The 21,048-nt window shown below is 35.2% G+C and overlaps 1 protein-coding gene across 1 annotated transcript; it reads left to right on the top strand.

The window, feature by feature from the left end:
* The first annotated feature begins 1,638 nt into the window (after positions 1-1,638).
* pgap3 (post-GPI attachment to proteins phospholipase 3) lies at positions 1,639-19,563 on the top strand. The gene is made up of 8 exons (XM_056469118.1): positions 1,639-2,041; positions 6,214-6,311; positions 6,415-6,567; positions 10,237-10,299; positions 12,353-12,414; positions 12,506-12,642; positions 15,883-16,087; positions 18,373-19,563. The coding sequence occupies exons 1-8, from the start codon at positions 1,861-1,863 to the stop codon at positions 18,434-18,436; spliced, it is 963 nt and encodes a 320-aa protein (XP_056325093.1). The 5' UTR covers positions 1,639-1,860; the 3' UTR covers positions 18,437-19,563.
* Positions 19,564-21,048: the final 1,485 nt, after the last annotated feature.

Consider the following 21,048-nt stretch of genomic DNA (forward strand, 5'->3'; position numbering starts at 1 on the left):
TAAAAAATGAAAATGAGAAATTTAATGAAACATCACAATAACAGAGTTGACAATTTCCACCATTTTGTGGTTTAACTCAAGAACAGATTTTTGTTTGTAAAATCTTTTTTTTAAGTGAATGAGAAATTTTCTGAAATATCACGATAACAGAGTTGACAATTTATGTATCCTTAACATTTTGTAGAAATCAGTGAGAGGAGAATAAATGACACCCTTTTTGCCTTCAAATATTGCTCCAAAATTATTCATCTGACCCAATTTAAAGGAATAGTTCACAAAAAAGTAAACTGCTACTCACTTCTTAATGAACCACTATTTAAACCTTTATGAGTTTCTTCTGTTGAACACTAAAGAAGATATTTTGCAGAATGTTGGAATCTGGTAACCATTGACTTTCATAGGAAAAAACAAATACTTTGGAAGTCAAAGATTACAGGAAATCCAACAGTCTTTAAAATATCTTCTTTTGGTTTCAACAAAAGAAACTCAAACATGTTTGGAACAAGTGAAGGGTGAGTAAATTATTGTATTTTCAGTTTTTGGTGAACTATCCCTTGTTTATATAATTGATAAAGAGACAGTACAGTATATAGAAACTAACAAAATGCAATGATATGCAGTAAGAGTACTTTCTTATTGTATGAGTGTACAAGCACCGTTGTGTAATGGAAAGCCATTCTCACCAATCAACAGTTACCAATCCTGAGCATTGTTAAACATGAGTGAAAAACCAACCCAGCCCCAAAACCAGATGACATGAAACTAAAGGTGAGAAGATAAAGAGAGGGAGAAGTACATTAGCATGTCCTCCTAAAGGTGTGTCTAAACAATAGTACACAGTTTGGTCTCAGATTGGTTCACCACTATAGTTGAGGTCATAAAATGTCAAACAAGACAAAACATTAAAATATAATATGTATAAATTGTGTATAGTGGAAAACAGATGGTTACAGTGAGGCAAATGGCACAGAAGTGAGGAAAGATGGACCCACCCCATGCTTGGAATGTGCAAGTGCTTAATTTGCATAGAAGTGTCACAAAACTTCCACAAGTATTTACTCAGTCTTGCAATGCATTTATAGCTAAAATGACTGAAGGTTCATTGGATTCAACTGAAAAATGTAAGGCAACCATGTAATTCCCCCCCCCCCCCATTTACACACACACAGACACGCACACACATTAAAATGATGGAAGTAAATTACTGGTTACCGGTTTCCAACATTCTTTAAATTATCTTCTTTTGTGTTCAACAGAAAACAAAAGTAATAAAGGTTTCGAACCACTTGGAAGTGGGTAAGTTTATTTATTTATTTATTGAGTTCACTATAACAAAATTTGATGTGAAATATTTGTGTAGACCTAAGTGTTACTTTTTTTATAACACAGTTGTGTTATAAACATGTTATAAAGGTTACATATTTCTAGCACAGCTACACAAATTAATATGCGTATTCATATATTCGATATATAAGCACTCATGCATGTGTAAAACAGAGAGAATGAGGGATCACACCTTTTAATTAACGGAATCACTTTCAATTGATTTATCCATTCATTAACTTTGTCCATCGGTTGTCAGGAGAAAGCGAGAGGCCTGCGCATGCGCGTTCCATTTACACTTCCGGGTTTGCTTTTTTTCCCCGTTGAAATGTAACGTTTCTCTTGTGATGCGCGTATGAAACTTGTTGCCGCACAGCGAATAAAGGGTGCTTTGATACATTTAATTGTTTACAGGCAGCAGTCAGAGCGGCGGTGACTAGCTACTGTCATGCTCGGTCGACGGGACGCTCGTTAGACCCACTGTAATGGCCTGATGTTGCGCTGTTGTGCCTTGTGAGCGGCCGGACTGACAGCAGCATGACCCGCCTGATGTTTCTCGCGGCCGCGGTGTTCCTCCTGTCCGCTCCGGCCAGCGCCTCTCAGGGGGACAAAGAGCCGGTCTACCGGGACTGCGTCAAACACTGCGTCCGGACGAATTGCACAGGGGCCCGGCTGCGCGGTTTCCAGTCCACTCAACCTCCATACATGGCGCTCACAGGTAGTGGAACCTATTATTATAAGCAACAGCGCTGTCTGAGTATCTGGTAACTGAACTATTTTTCACAGGTTAATAGAAAATGTTAGCACAATCTTAATCAGTGTAGACATTGCAGTATTTTGTTTTTCAGCGGTATACAGTGTAAATTATTCACCTTCCTGTGACTTTCTTTTTAAAAATATTTCCCAAATGATGTTTAATAGAGCAAGGAATTTTTCTCAGTATTTCCTATAATATTTTTTCTTCTGGTGAATCTCTTATTTGTTTTATTTCGGCTAGAATAAAAGCAGTGTTTACTTAAAAAACATTTTAAGGTCAATATTATTGACCCCCTTAAGCAATAACATTTTTTTTGATTGTCTACAAAACAAACTGTCTTTATACAATGATGAAAGAAGGCAAAGATAAAAGAAATTATTAGAAATTAGTTATTAAAACTATTATGTTTAGAAATGTGTTGAAAAAATTCTTTCTGTCATTGGGGAACAAAATATACTGGGGGCTAATAATTCAGAAGGGGTAATAATTCAGACCTCTGCTGTACTTTGTGATATGAAATAAAGGGCTGGTTCTTTTTTTCCCAAAAAGTGGACCTTTTTGCAGTTATTCACCTAATTTTCTATTTAATTATGAAATTAAAATAGGGGAGCTGGGGCACAAAGTAACGTGGGGTAAAATGTAGCACGGAAATGTAAAAGTAAACCGGAGTTTTAAGGTATTTGCTCAGGGTTAACCATGGCATGCTTCCAAATTTTTCACCACAGTGTCGACAGACGCCTTCCTGCCACAATTATTGAAAAAGTTTGCAGAAACACAAGAGAAACCATTTTTGCAGCATAAAAGTATTTTTTATTATAATCATTATTTTTTTATTTAAAGAAAATCTGTGAAAGTATGAACGTAAAATCTTATATTGTTGTGATTACCATCTTCTAGGCTAAAAGATGAAACCATTTTGAAAGATGTAAAAAACAGTGACCGCTAGCCAGTTTTGAGGAGAACCCAACACAGCGGGGTTAGTTGTGACAGGGTATTAAAATTAAGCCACACACTGATGGACACCAACTAAACTAACAAAGTAATTGTTGAATTTTGAGTGTAGTCTTCAGAACTTTTAAATAAAAAACTTTTTTTAATAAAAATATTTTTTAATAGAAAGAAATTATTTTATTACTAATAATGCAAATAAATGCATTGTATAATAATGTATAATGCAAATAAATCCAAATGTTTTTATCCAGTAAATAAATAAATAAATAAACATACTGTGCTATGTAGAATGAAAAAAAATTGAGCTAAGTACTGAGGAAATATAGATACTATTTAAAGTAAATTACATTTAAATTAATTGTGTGAAATCTTACTTTATAAGCATTTGTAACTAACCCTCTGTCTGTTACAACTTGCCCCGCAGGTGGGGTAAATAGTAACATTTTTACTCCTGGCATTTTTGGCAATACTGCACAGAAACCATAGGTCTGGCACTCATACAACCAGTGCTCACTTGTAGGCGAGGCTTGTGTGTTGTTGGTAAAAAAAACAAATGGTTTGTCTAACCCCATTACTTTGTTCATTATTTGGCCAAAACCAAAAAGTGTTACTTTGTGCCCCGCTCTGCCATATTGCATTTTAGTGACATTTTTAGCACAATTTTTTATCTGGATTAGCTTGTCGGGTGGTCAACATAATCACACTTTTTATGTGCCAAAATATTTCCTAAAGATTTAGAATAAAGATTTAGAATAAATTCATTTTAAAATACAAATTAATTACATCATAATCATTAGACAAAAACAGGAAAACAACTGTGTTAATTTAAAAAATAATTTAAAAAACATTTTTTTAGCCTATTGTTATTTATTAGGCAAATAACAAACTGGCAGCACATTCAATTCTCCTCAGTCAGAATTTGTCCATTTCAATAAAAAGTGATTAAAAGAGTTAGAATAAAAGTTTCTAAAAGGTTTTCTCTAATTAAAAACAATACAGTGGCGAAAGAAGACTTCTCTTACATCAGATTTTTACTCATGAAAAATAATTGTTAGCATTGGCCAAAACTAAATAGCTGAAGTCACGCCGAAGCTACACCCAGCAGAGGACTCTGCGTAGTCCTAAAGCCCTTTTCAATAGATTATTTTCACTGGTTATGAGGGTATAGCAGTTAAAATAGGACAAATTAGCTCATTATGGTAAAAAAATCTGTACCTTTGTCAGTGAGGGGTAGGTCTTTCAAACCACCCGAACCACCCTGGCTACAGGCCTGAAAGTATATGCAGAAGTATGCAGAAGGACTTTAAATTTTCAGTAAACTGGGTCAAACGCTTCCGGTGAACTGTATACATTTACAAAGTCGGCACATTTAAAGCCTGTTTTCTTTAAAAATGAATGATCTTTATAAAGCATACTTCTATAAAGTGGACTCTAAGATTGTACAAGAAGCACTGCATTAAATTACGTTTTCCCGCACCACGTTTTTAAAATAGGAACATTTTATTTTCTCCAGTATTTTCAATGGTGTTTCTGTGCTCGGCTACTGATCCTCACGGGTGTTTGCATGTAAACGGCTTTTCATCTCATTTCACGCTTGAACAGCTAAATGAATGCTAAAGTCTATTTAACTGATTATATTTTAATGACATTACAACATCGATGCTGTAAAATGAAAAGTCACATTAACCGTTCACTGTAAGTTTATCAGCATGGGAAGAAACACTAGCTGTGCATATACCCTATTGCGGATGTGCACATTGTGATATATCAATGCTGAAACAATATATTAATAGTGTATATTCATAAATGACAGTTATTAACTGACATACGTTTTAATATTGATAGTATTTTTTACAAATGTGCAAATCATAAAAAACGATTTTACATAGAAAAAAAAAAAGATTATGGGCAAGTTTTGGACACTTGGAGACCAGCCAAATCAGTTAAATACCAGCATGCTGGGGGACCAGTTCAACCAGCCTGTCTGTTTATGCTGTTTTTTAAATGAACATACATTTTTTTCTGTTTATTTGTTCTTTTTCCTTTTGAAAGCAGATTATGAATGACCATGCTTTTCTTAAAAGGATAGTTCAAACAAAACTGTATAATTGCTTTTAGTCATCCAAGATGTAGGTGAATTTAGTGTCTTTAGAAGAAAGATAAAGATTATTTTAGGCTAAATCAGTTGTCCATGATGGTTTATAAAAAACAACCAAAAACTCACAGCACCTTCAAAATACTTCGATTAAAAATAAAGGAGTTTTTAATTTTTTAAACACCATTTTAAGGTCAATATTATTAGCCCCTTTAAGCAATTTTTTTTCGAAAGTCCACAGAACGAACCATCGTTATACAATAAATTGCCTAATTACCCTAACCTGCCTAGTTAACCTAATTAACCTAGTTAAGCCTTTAAATGTCACATTAATATAATAGATATGTATGTATGTGTGTGTATATATATATATATATATATATATATATATATATATATATATATATATATATATATATATATATGTATATATATATGTATACACACACAAACATATATATATATATATATATATATATATATATATATATATATGTATATATATATATATACTAGTTTTGAGCTCAGAGTGTAATTTAAAAGCTTAAATAGGCTAATTGTTCTGTAGACAATCAATAAAAATATATATATATATTAATATTATAATAATATTGAGCTTACAATTTGTGTAATGTAAAATCGGCTTTTTTTTCTAAGCAAACCAAAACAAATAAGACTTTCTTAAGAAGAAAAAATATTGTACGAAATACAGTGAAAGTGCCCTTGCTCTTATAAACATCACTTGGGAAATAATTTTAAAAAGAATACAAATTTCACAGGAGAGCGAATAATATTTGCCTTAAATTTTATTCATAAAATCTTATTTTTAGAAACAATTTCTAAAAAATGACTAATGATCATAAATAATATAACATAATAAACAATAATTAAGTAAAGTGTGTTCAGTCAGTCATTAGATTAATTGTGTGTGTGATATATAATGTAACACATAATATAGCAGAACATAATATAACATTTAAATTAGATTTAATTAATATTTTAGATGTACGAATTGTCGAAATTCAGTCTGAATTTATATTGTTCTGCTGCCTTTCCTGTGCATTGAATCAAGTGTGTTATCTTTCAGGCTGGACGTGTCGTGATGACTGCAGATATCAGTGCATGTGGACCACCGTGGGCCTTTACCAGGCAGAAGGCTACAGCATCCCACAGTTTCACGGGAAGGTTAGCGGCAGAACTATTTCAGTGTAAAAGCAGATCTAAACTGTCAACAGTATCAAACTCTAATGTAAAATAATACTTTTAACTCCCCACAAACTTTGTTTAGTGGCCGTTTGCCCGTTTCCTGTGTTTTGAAGAGCCTGCATCGGCACTAGCGTCTCTGCTAAATGGTTTAGCATGTCTGCTAATGCTGCTGAGGTACCGCAGCGCAGTCCCTCGCCAGAGCCCCATGTATCACACCATCACCGCCTTCTCACTGGTGAGAAAGTCTCTTATTCTCATAAAAAAAATGCGACTGATTGACTTCCTTGACATTTTGTTTTCGTATGTGATTCCTGAATTTCTACATTCTTGTTTTGAGTTAGATGGAACAACTTATGAAAATACACTGTTTCCTGCAGCATTATTCGTGCTAAATGAGTGCATTGTGCCACACAATAATAGTTAAACTGACATTCAGAATTATTGGTCACTATTGGCTCCTGTTGTGCTGGGAGATGTAATAATACATCACACTTTATTTATTGTATTATTTTATTTTTTATTATTTATCATTTAATAAATGCTTATTTCATATGACGTGAGTTATATTTTATGGCTGTAAATATAATCTGCTGCTAAAGAAATTGTATGTATCATTACATCAGATTCATGAAAATGCTTGAAAATGCACAACTAGCGCGTTTTCTCCATTTGGTGAAAGACTTGGATGGGGATTATTTACATTTTAGATCCTGTGAAATTTATGTTAATGGAGGACTATAATTGAGGGATTGGTAAGAGTTCAGAAAAGATATTATATTTCATGAGTAATTCCTTGTTACAGTTCATTTTTTGCACTTTCGCATAAGCAAAATATTCAGAATATCAACTTATATGCTGTGTTTTTTTATTATTACATTTGCTAAATACTTTTTCAAGCTGCTATAGGATGTGTTTATTCAATATGTTTAATTGTTCTCTGATGTTTGCATAGCAGGCATGTGGCTAAGTTTATTGCCAAAATTATCCAGAAACATATAGGCTCATTTATAACCACAGCCATCACCCCTTGAATGGAAAGCTCTCTTTTGACCATATTTGAAACTGACGTGAATATTAATGAGCTCTGTTCTGATGCTCTGCAGCTCACGCACGCACGCATGCACTCACACACACGACAAATTCTGTGTGCAAACTAATCTAAAAATGTGCAAAATAATCATACTTAAGTTGTCTAAAATATTTTAAAAGGTTGAGTAGATGACACACAATCTTTTCAACTGAAGTGTTGGAGAAGTGATTTATTTTGGCTAGAAGGAGTGAGTGAATTAAACTTCAAAGTTGTGTTGAGGATTAAATATAGGCAAAAATGTTTAATTATTCTCGACAAAAAGTGCAGACAGATGTATTTACAGTTGTATTTTAAAGCTTTAATATATATCAAAACAGAGACGGAAAGTTGTTTTTTTTTTTTTTAAGTGTATTGGCATCCTTTACTCACAGTAAGAGCTGAGTCATATTGCTTGATGCGTAAACGTGCACTAAACACTTATATTTAGCAGATTACTTGTGTTTGTTGCCTCAATACAGACATATGTGGCAGATTTGGGTGGCGAATAAATTTGTATCCCGTCTTTCCTAAATTTTACATCCTGATGACAAGCTATGATAAGATGAGTTAATCCATGCATGAGAACTCTATATTGCAGGTTTTGTTTTCAAAATAAGAGTCCCACATACATAGTAAGTATAATACAATCTTAGATAAACTAATGGGGGAAAATTATGGGAAATTATCATTGTTGTAATTTATTAAGGAAACATTGTTCTACAAAAAAGCTGACATTGTATAATTCTTAAAGTTTAATTCCAGGAAATATAAATTATGCCAATGTTTTACAGTTATGATAATGCTACAAATGTTTTTGCATTGTGGCACAGAGATTGTTTAAGTGAATTTATTTAGCGACGAAAATCACAACACTATACTTGAGATTCATGCCGGGATTTAACACAGTTTGTCTCTTGCAGTTTGCAGTTTTAGATGCAGAAAACTGCTCAAGCAACTTTATGAAGGAACACAGACTGCCTTTATTACACTTTCATTTAAGTAGATTATTGAGAATCATCTGTTTTCAGATCATCAGCAGTGCTGTGTGTGTGTGTGTGTGCGTGCGTGCGTGCGTGCGGGTGGGTGGGCACGCCAGGTTGGAAGATTAAGGAAAACATGGGGGGGAGCTGTGATTGGGAGATTTAGACTCTTGACATCTGGCAGCACCAAGCATGAAGGCTTTGGAGGCTTGTTATGAATGCGAGATAATAAAAATGTCAAATGAAAAAGACATTTTTATCTCAGTGGGGCCAGTATCACTGACAATTATGCTTAATTAAGTGAGACAAGCGGTAATTGTGGTTACAGTTAGATTAATCTCAAAGGCCTAGTGGACCAAAGTAAGCCAATAAATATAATGTTTCTGCATATTGCAGGATCCTCACTGGTTGTGACAAACCTCTTTATTGAAGCAAATATCATTCGTTATGATAATTAGCAAATTAGCACTTTTCTAACTTAAGGGATTTGTTGCAACTAGCTATAAATTACGAACATTTTGGATCAATTTTAACGATCTAGGCGCAAAGTCTAAAGCGCTTGGCGCAAAAGCATTAAGGGCGTGTCTGAATTCACTTTTGCTATTTTACGCACGGAAAAATAAGCTTTGTGCCCTGGCGCAGGGTCTAACAGGGTTATGCTTATTCTCTTAATGAGTTATGGGTGTGTTTTGAGCATAACGTGCATTAAACCAATCAGAGTCTCGGCTCACATTCCCTTCAGTTGCGTCACGCCATGGCGCATTTGTTATTTATTAGATGACTTTTTACGTGGAAATACTGAACGCTCCATTAGCGAGAAAACAGTTTAACAGACCATCTTCAGCGAGGATAAAGGATGAGCCTCCTCCATTCAGCCTCTTTACTTTCTCTTTACTTTACTTTTACTCTTTATTTTACTCCTTTACTTTCATGGAGTAAGGAAACGGTGGAAACTTGACTGAAGACATCCACTGAAGTTTGTTCAGCGCAAAGATTTGTTTCAAGACTATTTCGAAATTCAGTTCAAATTTTTCAGCAAACGCATAAATGAACAATAATAATGAAGTGTGGAGTAACATCCAGACACACGTACTATTCTTGTGCCCTATGGTGAAGCATACGTCTCCAAAACCCAACAGGTGGCCAAATCTAAACTTGTTTTTATTAAACAAATATAAATATGCATATAATAAATAATACTGCTAATAATAATAACTGTTTTCTCACTAGTGAAGCGTTCAGTTTTTCCACTTACAAAGTCTGCCATGTAAATAGCAAATGCGTCATGGCGTGGGGCAACTGACTCTTAAAGGGAATGGGAGATGAAACTCTGATTGGTTTAATGCACGTTATGCTCAAAACACACCCATAACTCATTAAGAGAATGAGCACAACCCCGTTAGACCATTAGTTGGTAATTTTCCTGTCAGTATTTTTCTGTCCTTAAAATATCAAAAATGGATATGGACACGCATTTAATTTTGCGCCATGCGCTTTAGACTTTGCGCCTAGATCGTTAAAATATAGCCTATGAAGTCGCAACATAAAGGAAACGCTCCCAACCACTAGGGGACAATGTTGACATTGACACACAGATTACTTAAAGATGTGACAATTCTCAACTTAAGTGATTGATTTTAATATGTATAATCATAATATGTGATTCCTACAATGTCTGAAAGCAAACATATTTTGTTTTGTTTAATTGTTTTCATTTCGAATATAGATACATTTTTTTGCTATTAAGACATCAATAAATCAAAAAAATGCTAAATGCACATTTTAAAGTGCTGTTGTAGCCCAAAGTAAATGAACAGTAGGATGTACTCAATATTTTATGTGTCTCTTTCTGCAGGTTTCCCTAAATGCATGGTTCTGGTCTACTGTATTCCACACAAGAGACACCTATCTAACAGAGGTAAGCTTTCAAGAGATGTTTTTTAATGGTTTTGGATGAACATTAGTAACGGTTTCCATCCATATATTTGTATGCACATTTTTGGGATGTTGCATATGTAATAATTTAAGTATGAAGAATTATTTGAATGCTACTGTGTGAACACTCTAAAATCCCTGTAAAATGTAAATAAAATTTTATTCAATGTTAGTATCAGTATGTTAGTCTTTAGGATATCTACAGAGAAATTACCAACCTACGTCACACATGACGTCACACAGGTTGCAAAAAAGACCTGTTGCATCAGCAAACATGTCGTGTTGTGCGGTAGAATGCCAAAAAAAAATTTCAAGACATCCATGTGTACAAACTTTTTAGAACGTGATAATTCATTTAACAGCACCAATAAATATTATATACAGGCCAAGATTATATATTGATGATGTGCAAAATTCAGATGGAGGGCAGGAATTGGTTCTTCTACATAGGAATCGCTATCAGAACATCAAAATGTTTCTGTTTTGTGTTGTTTATAATTGTTAAATTGGCCAAAATAAGAAAAGCCAAACAGCTTTTATAGACTTCCAAAAGATTATATACATTCCAAGATTATATATTGATGATGTACAAAATATGCAGGCCTAGCTATGTGTATAAATATGTTAATGTGTTATATAAAATTCAGATACAAACACCACCACACTTATACAAAATCCAGGAGAATATAAATAACTTACCTTGCCATGTAATATCTGCAATGAAATTGATGGAATAAACAACCGTAACGTTAACATCAATATGTGCAGCAGCCTTGAATGTTTGTTGGTAAGTTCATTGACAGAACAAAAAACTAGATGGTTATTATTGTGAAGCACTTCCCCCCTTGCAAAAATTAATGAATAATAATGTAGACTATGCGTCCAGGCTTTTGTATGCGTTTATCTGTTATTTCATAATGCCTGGATTGGAAAAAACTATAGTAATTTATAATAAACATGTTTTTGAGACACATAGTAAAGTGTATAATGTGTACAACTCTTTGTTAATGAATGCTACCGAATACTGCAGCATGGTAAACTGTAATAAATACTGTAATGTTAGTGTAAACTGTGGTGCATTGTAATGGTGTATAATTATAGCGCAGAAACTAAAGCCTGTTGAATAATGTTTTATTACTAAGGTTGTGTTAAACAACAGCAATAATTACAATGCCAGGTTACTTCAAGTAATTATTTATAGTATGCATTTAAGTACTTTTTTCATGTAACGTAATAGCTTATACAGTATCTACCGCCTCAATGACAGGCAAATAGATTTTAGTTCAGTAGAAAACTCGGCCGTCTTCATGATATAAGGATCATGCCCAACATATGTGCTTATTTTCTATTCAAATCACCTTTGAAATATGGTATAAATTGCACAAATACAGACTTGTCTCTATGGCTGCGTCCGAAACCGCATACTTCCAGACTATATAGTACGGTAAAATCAATATGCGAGCCGAGTAGTATGTCCGAATTCATAGAATTCGAAAAACAGTATGCGAGAAGTACCCGGATGACTTCCGGCAAGATTCTGAAGTGCGCATCCCATGCACGCTGCGCTATCCCATGATGCCCCGCGAGCGAATTCATGAATGGAAGTGAAGCAACGCAACTGACGCAGGTTGGTCACGTAATCATGACAATATGGCGGATGTAGTACGTCCGAATTCTATTCATACTTCTCCCATTCATAAAGTATAGAACTTACTTTTCTAACGGCCGGATAGTATCTTTAAATTCAAATGCAGTACTACTGAGTAGTAGGCGGTTTCGGACATAGCCCATGTCTCCTATTGAGTTTTTTACTTCCTACCCTCAATCTGAATTTCTTGTGTCACCAGAACCACGTGATTGCAAACAACCTATTGGCTGTTTTTTTTTTAAAAGGGGAGGGTCTACTTTATGCCCCACCCTGTCTTCATATTTCAGTTGCAATTACATCAAACACTGAATAAAAACAGCGCATTTCAAAGCACTTCACGGGAACTAATAAACCTACAAATGAGACCATTTTTCATTTTGTTTTGTAGAAGATGGACTACTTCTGTGCGTCAGCTGTCATTCTCTACTCCATCTACTTGTGCTGTGTCAGGTGTGTGATCAGGATAACATGGATAACATGTAGTGCTGTTGAGGATTATGCGGTAATGATGGTGATTTGAGGATTCATGTTTGTGTTTCAGGACGTTGGGCTTGCGCAGACCTGCAATTTCCAGCATGGTGGGAGTTCTGCTCATTCTGGCCTTCACATCTCATGTGTCTTATCTGACCTTTGTCAGTTTTGACTATGGGTACAACATGGCTGCCAATGCCTCCATAGGTGAGGTGTTGTGTAAAGCAGGGTTATCTAAGTAAACTAATGTCAAGTTCAGACTGCATGATTTTCAAAGTAATGCTATCACAGATGTTTTCACACTGCATGACTGTCTGGGCTAGCCTTTTGTCGCTGCTTTGTTTACACTGCAAGATGGATTGGCAACAGGGGGTTTCACACTGCATAACTTTATGATAGGAAGAATCACAGACAACTTTGTCCAAACTTTGTCTCGCAACCAAAAACACTTCGTATATCTTTAAATCGCCAACAGCTGCAGATATTTAGCATGCCAGATATATCACGGGTATCGGCGACTCATTAGCGATTCTCTCAGATCACATCTTTGATAGTTCACACTGTGTTGTTGTTACTCGCGTGAATGAGCACCGATTTGCCTGTGATTTCAGGCATTTGTCTGGGATTTCTCAAAACCTGTCGGCGAGTCAAAATCGGGGCTAAAATCATGGTGTCTGAACTCCGCATAAAACTACTTGTCAAAAAGCATTGTCATTCATTCATTTTCTTTTCAGCTTAGTCCCTTTATTAATCAAGGGTCACCACAGCGGAATGAACCGCCAACTTATCCAGCATATGTTTTACGCAGCGGATGCACTTCCAGCTGCAACCCAACAATGAGAAGCACCCGTACACTCCTGCATTCCCACTTATACGTTATGACCAATTTACCTTATTCGTCACCTGTACCGCATGTCTTTCGACTTGTGAGGGAAACCAGAGCACCTGGGGGAAACCCACACGAACATGGGGAGAACATGCAAACTCCACACTGAAATGCCAACAATTTTTTGTCACGAACATCTTTAGAAATAGAAAGATTGTGGATTTAAATTCAAACTAAATATATAAAAAAGAAAAAAATTACGAACCAAAAAATGTTAAATAAAATTGATAGATTTTTTTGTTTTTCTTGTTTTCTTGGGTTTTTTACCCCAACATATAAATTGATATAAATTGACAATATGTTTTTTTTGTTTGATAAGCTCCAGATTTTTTATCAGTACTGACTAATCTAATGTATATGCACAAATATAATATTGGATAGCTTCCTATTAAAAATATTAATTTAAAAGAGAGATTTGTGAGGGGTGTACTCATACATGCTGAGCACTGTATAAAGACGAATTCATTTTTGGGAAAATGGGATGAAAGAACTCTGTTTAATATGAAACAAACTCTGTTTAATATTTTAATTAAAGGATTAGTTCACCCAAAAATTTAATTTAATTCAATAGTATTTTAATAAGTATTAATTACTCAGATAAACGGGTATTCTTGTAGCTTTTCTTCCTTATTTTACAAAATTATTTTTTGTCCGCATGAAAATAAAAAATCATCAAGAACAGGTGGCGATTATACGTCGAACCATAAAGTCATGTTGACCAATCAGGAAAAGGCCTCCAAAAAAAGAGTTATTATCGCTTTCATTTGATTGTCAACATGGTGGTTTTGAAAATACCTGTGTTCATGTGGCCTAAGATAATTTAGATGAAATCCGAGAGCTGTATCATCCTACATAGACATCAACGATCCAGGGACGTTCAAAATGCAGAAAAGGAACCAAAAAAGTCTAAATATTTCCTGTGACTGAGAACAATTTTGACAAATTTGATATTGATAAAAATATTTAAAAAATTATTTAAACTCAATCTGATTTTGTATATGTGTATATATATAAACAAACAAGCTTTAAAATACTTTTTTTTCTTAGTGCAATTTGTAAATGATTTGTTGTATGTAAGCAACACTGTGTGTTGTGTTAATAAAATGTGATATTTTAAACTGCTTTAGATTCAAATAGCATTGTTAAAGCAGTGGTAACATTGTATTGTAGACATACACAATTACTTGCAAAAAAAGTGCAAAAGCATTTCAATTGTTTTATTATGCAACACTGTTTTGATATGATATTTATAGTCTTATCAGATAAAATTTTGAAAGAATTAATTGTACACGTTGTTGGAAGAAGTCTCTTTGAGTCTACTTTGACCAAATGCAGTAAAAACAATGAACTTCTGACATATTCATTAAAAATTGTTTTGTAATTGAATGGATTTTAAAATGTAATCTATTTCTGTCTTCAGAGTCACATGATCCTTCTGTAATCATTCTGATATGCTGATTTAGTCCTGATTTTTATTTTTATACACGTTTTAACAACAACAAAAAACTGGTCATGTCGGCTCTGTTTGACAAAATATTTAATACTAAGCACAACACAAATAAGGTGACTGCATATTTCTGAAAAAAGTACAAAGTTACAAAGTGGAATTTCCAGAAAAAACTGATATCACAGTAATCATGAATATTACATATAGTCATCTTTGCTAAACATTAAACCAAAATATGGTAACATATCATTAAATGACTATTTATTAGTGCTTGGCTTTGTAAATTCAAAAAAAATACTTAATTTGAGTATATAAACTAAACAAGCATAATAGGTGCAAATCATAAAAAAATGACATCATAATATAAACATCACTGGCATCAGCGCTAAACTAGCTTCATATTATGGAACATATCCACTACACCAGCAGTTGTCAAACCTTTTTCATCAAGTACCACCTCAGGAAAAAAAATTGTCTCTCCAGGTACCACCATAACCAGTATTGAAATACAGTAGCCTAGTAGGCCCAGTAAAGCAGCTGCAGCTCTCCACAGTTCAAAAACGTGGCAGATTAATTCCTATTATTGAGAATATTTATTCTTGTCAGCCACTTTAAACATTATAAATAGTCTGCACATCAACACTGCACTGTGCTTACAGGTAAAAACTAACAAACAAATAATACTAAAAATGTCAACATTGAAATTAAAATGTGTTTGTAAAAGTTAAAAATGGGAGGTTACTGTTCTTAAAAAGTAAAAAACAAGAAACTGCTGTACTTAAATGTAAAGTATTAACATTCGCCAATATTAATATTAATATTAAAGTATTAATATTAGCCAATTTATCAACACCTGGAAATATAGGCTATATATGTCATCATATTCATAAATATATAAAAATAATTTTTGCTAAATGTTTAAATATGTGTAGCATGTAAATATGACATATTTGATTCCTCCGCGTACCACTAGAAGGAAGCCTGTGAACCACTAGTGGTACACATACCACACTTTGAGAACCACTGCACTACACCATTAAAAGCATGACTCGCACATTAATGGGCTACATGAAGTGTTTGTTTTTCACCTTCTGATTTTGCTCTTTGATCGCAGGCATGATAAACTTGCTGTGGTGGCTGTGTTGGTGTTGGCTGAATCGGAGGATCTTGCCGTACTGGTGGAAGTGTGTGATGGTGGTGCTCTTACTGCATGGACTTGCCCTGCTGGAGCTGCTGGATTTCCCTCCGCTCTTCTGGGTTCTGGATGCTCATGCTGTCTGGCATCTCAGCACTGTGCCTGTCCACTTCCTCTTCTACAGGTACACCTTCCCATGTTGCGTCTGCAGCATTGGCCTAGATTTGATTTTTGAAATGGATGGGGACTAGTGGTTGACCAATTTATCACCATGACTGAAATATCGGTCAGCCACTAGTTCTGATATATATAAGCACTGTGCCTGTCCATTTCCTCTTCTACAGGTACACTTTTACACGTGCATGTTGCGTCTGCAGCAAGAGAGTAAATTTGCTTTTGAAATTGATGGGTGACTAGTGGTCGACTGATATATTGATGTGGCTGATATATCAGTCGACCACTAGTACCAATAAATCTCAGCACTGTGCCTATCCACTTCCTCTACTACAGATACATCTTCACACGTGCATGTTGCGTCTGCAGCAAGACAGTAGATTTGCTTTTGAAATTGATGGATGACTAGTGGTCGACCGATATATTGTCGTGGCTGATATATCAGTCGAACTCTAGTACCGATATATTTAAGCACTGTGCCCATTCACTTCCTCTTCTACAGGTACACCTTTACATGTGCTTGTTGCATCTGCAGCAAGAGAGTAGATTTGTTTGTGAAATTGATGGGCACTTGTGTTCGACCGATATATAGTTGTGGCTGATACATTGTCGACCACTAGTACCGATTTATCTCAGCACTGTGCCTATTCGCTTCCTCTTCTACAGGTACATCTTCACACGTGCATGTTCCGTCTGCAGCAAGACAGTAGATTTGCTTTTGAAATTGATGGGTGACTAGTGGTCGACCGATATATTGTCGTGGCCGATATATCAGTCAACCTCTAGTACCAATATATTTAAGCACTATGCCCATTCACTTCCTCTTCTACAGGTAAACCTTCACACATGCATGTTGCATCTGCAGCGGTAGACCACTAGTACCTATTTATTTCAGCACTGTGCCCATCCACTTCCTCTTCTACAGGTACACCTTTACATGTGTGCGTCTGCAGCAAGGGCATTGGTTTGCATTTGACATTTATGGGGACTAGTGGTAAACCGATATATCAGTCGATTACTAGTCCTGATATATCTCAGCACTGTGCCTGTCCATTACCTCTTCTACAGGTACACCTTCACACGTGCAGGTTGGTCTGCAGCAAGACAGTAGATTTGCTTTTGAAATTGATGGGGATTAGTGGTTGACCGATATATTGATGTGGCTGATATATCAGTCAACCACTAGTACCTATATATCTCAGCACTGTGCCCTTCCAATTCCTCTTCTACAATTACACCTTCATATGTGCATGTTGCGTTTGTAGCTCTTGACATTAGTGGGGACTAGTGGTAAACCAAAATATCATTGTGGCTGATATGTTGGTCAACCACTAGTCCTGATATAACTCAGCACTGTGCCTGTCCAATTCCTCCTCTACAGGTACACTTTCACATGTGCAGGTTAGTCTGCAGCAAGGGTGTAGATTTGCTTTTAAAATTGGTGGGGACTAGTGGTCTACCTATATGTATTTGCAGATATTGGTAATTTTTCACATATCGGCATTGGGCGATCATGTTTTCTGTTTGGCTGATTTGTTCTGGGCTAATTTTAAATTATTCTGTACTTTATGCATTTGCTACTGTCATATTCAAGTCAATTTCACTGTGTGAAAATGTATTTATTAAATGTAATTCAATTATAAATTCAGTTTATTATCGGCTTAATATCGGCCATTGTCGGTTGACCGGTAGTGGGGACCTATAAATCAAGCTGTGTCCACACCAGATGTGGCACGTGCGGATAAATGCTATTCGCACATAAATAGGCATGTGAACATTTTAAGTTTACTCACTTCATTCACATGGCAAATTTGCTTCATTCGTGTGTCAAATTCTCTTCACAATAGACTCGGATTCGCATCATAGACAGGGATACTGTCTGCCCTGGATGTTCTCTCAAGTCACTGATAAACAACTTTTATTTTTTTTTAAACATTTAAATTTTTTGTAACAAAAATGGGAAATCTTCACCTCTTCCTTCATAGTTCTATATAACCAGACGTAAACGCACACACACTTGCATCTTATAAGCTCACCGGCAGCATCTTGTGCAACTAGCCCATACAAAGGAACTGTTAGTGCTCAGAGAATTGGGTGCTAGAGTAAGGAGGGAGGAGTGTTTTTCCATAGAGAGAAGAGTGTTTCTACAGGTGGTTTGTCAAACCCACTCACCTGTGTGAAACACACTTCTTAAATGCACATTTGTTTTTATTTTATATATAAAAGATAATTTTGATTTACACCTTATTATTTTTTTTATAGTGTGGATTTTTCTTTGCTTTTCTGTTTCTGCAGTTTTCTGATAGACGACAGCCTTCACCTCCTGAACACAGAGAAGCCTGGAGTGAAACTGGACTAGGAGGAATCAGTCTCAGAACCACAACCCCTCCTATGAAATCCTTCCCATCAGGGCAAGTGCACGCCGGACTGAGCCAGGCCTCATCGCAGTGGCTTTTCCGGCACATGTCCTGGGGCTCAACTTTCCAATTTCACCATTTTCTTGTGTTTACATTTACTTTTTACCATATTTTAAAAGCATATTTTATAATTTAATTTAATTTTTGCGTTGTACTGGTCGTCATTTGGTCCGGTTTTGAAGATGTGCCACTTTACTATAGTCGAAACCTGATTGATATTTGCATTCACTGAGCTTTGCCTTCGATTGAAAAGAAAATTAGCCTTTCTGAACCACTTTATCAACACTGCACACTTTTAAGAAGGTGCACGGTCATTGCTGACAATTACCTTTGCATATCTCCAATTCATATCCGTCTACATTTGTTCTGCGTGACTTAATAGCCCTGAAGTGAATATTATTCTGAGATTAGATCGATTTTTACTTTAATAACATGCATTTGTTTTGTGTGCTGAACTCAGGAGGGGTTATGAGTGAGCAGTGTGTGCTCTGTTTCTGAGACGCGTGACGGTTTTACAATATGGTGCAATATCATGAGTGACCAGCAGACGGCGACAGTGATCATTAGATTTTACACTGTTTACTGTTCTCTGATCTCCCAGCACTGACTCGTGAGTGATCGATTGGGCATTTTGTTGATGTGCATATCAAGTTACCCATCATTTTTATTGTTTACCTTTTAACCATTTTTAACTTTTAACCAACTTTAATCACTGGAGATTTGAAGGAATAGTTCATACATAATGGCAATGGTCTTAAAGTATATATTTTTAGTGGCACACATAACCTAAACACAATCCCAAGTAAAATTACTCTTGCATCATGCTTTACACACTGCTCAAAATGTACTATGGTTTATTAATTAATCTTGGGTATTCTTGGGTACAATACTAATCCATTAGAGGCATTGATTGGACAAACATGACTAATTGTACAATATGGCTCTAATATTGCATATCCTCATATTTTACACACTGAAAAATGATTCATTGAATTAACTTTTTTTTAGGGTAAGTGATTGTAAACAATTGGGCTGAATTTAAACAATTCAATTTTAAACTGAAATTCATATGGGCTGAATTTAAACAAACAAATTAAATTTAGCAATTTTCTTTGTTTAAATTCAGCCCATATAAATTGTTTGCAACCATTTACCTAAAATAAAACAAGTAAATCTAATTAAGCGTTATTTAATTATTATTTAATTAAGCGTTATTAAGTACACGTTTGTATTTAAAGGGTTCATTGGTACCTCAAAAGTATATATTAGTACCAAAACATTTTAAGAGAACCACTTTTGTACTTTAGGTACTAATATGTACCCTTGAGGTATTAAATGGACCTTTTGGGTGCAAAAGTGTACCTTTTGAAAAGGTACCACCCTAGTGACAGCTCGTGCACCTTTATTTCTGAGATGTGATATAATCAAGTCAACACTTGAAAATTCTCAGTTTCTCTTGATTTACGAGTAATAGTAATGTGTTTAAGGGGGAAAATAATTCTGTAAACATCTGATGGCATTTCTTCAAAATCTTAAATAAAATGTTAACTTCTAGAGCATTTATATCTTCTTTAAGTTTTTAGACATGCTTATATTTATTTTTAGACTACATGGGACCAATGTTTTTGATTTAGAACAGTTGAAAAATCAACCTTCGCTGAAAAAACAGATTTAAAATTTTAGGTTTTGACAAATTGTGAAAAATGTGAAGAAATGCCATCATACCTTAACACAGTAAATCTAATATTAATGTTTTACTCTACCCTATACATGGTAAATCTAGAAAAGCTGAGATTTTTCAAATCGTTTCCTATTTTATTAAAGGAATATATTGCTGACTATTATAAAGTTTATTTCCTGAATGCACTATTTTACTCTCAAAGTTAATTTCGAAATGGCCTCTTTTTCACGCAAATTTTCCCCAAACTCTGTAACAACACTTCATACGCTGCGTTTGGCATGAGTACGAAACACATAATTGGCTGTTGGTTGCTAGGCATCCAGCAGTTTCACAGCATACATGTTTGGCACAAAAAAATCTGTCTTAGTTTTGTGCTTTCATAACCCCAGGTGAAATTTCAAGAATTCACACTTGTGATTTATACATAACTTGTTTGGCATGCTGTCCTGGGAGAAAGCCTTAGCTCAAGGTATCCTCGGGCCCAGGGCTCCCTCCCTTTCGCAGGGCGAGGACATGGGGACAACATGCAAACTCCACACAGAAATACCAGATGGTCCAGCGTGGACCCACAGCCATTGGTGTTCTTGCTGTGAGGCAACAGTGCTAGTCACTGGGCCACCATGCCGACCATTCTAGATAAGGGTGGAAGAAGGGGAGGAAAGGGGGTTTCTTCCAGACGAAGATAGTTGTAGAAAGAAAATGAGGATATATAGAGTGACTTGGGAACTTTTGATTGGAGGATCGTGATTAGCTAATGTGGGCCAGCCTGATCAATCATGAGTATGTGCTCCTCTCGAAATTAGTTTAATATTAAACTTCACGAAGTGTTAATCCAGCTTCTCAGTTAACCCAGGGATAAAAATGTTGTTTAGA

This window comes from Danio aesculapii, chromosome 12 (genome assembly GCF_903798145.1).
Source record: "Danio aesculapii chromosome 12, fDanAes4.1, whole genome shotgun sequence".
In the NCBI taxonomy this organism is placed as follows: Eukaryota; Metazoa; Chordata; class Actinopteri; order Cypriniformes; family Danionidae; genus Danio; species Danio aesculapii.

Bases quoted from the DNA above. Each gene is read 5' to 3' on its own strand.
- pgap3 (XM_056469118.1), top strand. From the start codon at position 1,861: ATGACCCGCCTGATGTTTCTCGCGGCCGCGGTGTTCCTCCTGTCCGCT. The intron at 2,042-6,213 runs GTAGTGGAACCT...GTTATCTTTCAG, and splicing joins TCCATACATGGCGCTCACAG to GCTGGACGTGTCGTGATGAC. The intron at 12,415-12,505 runs GTGTGTGATCAG...TTTGTGTTTCAG, and splicing joins ATCTACTTGTGCTGTGTCAG to GACGTTGGGCTTGCGCAGAC.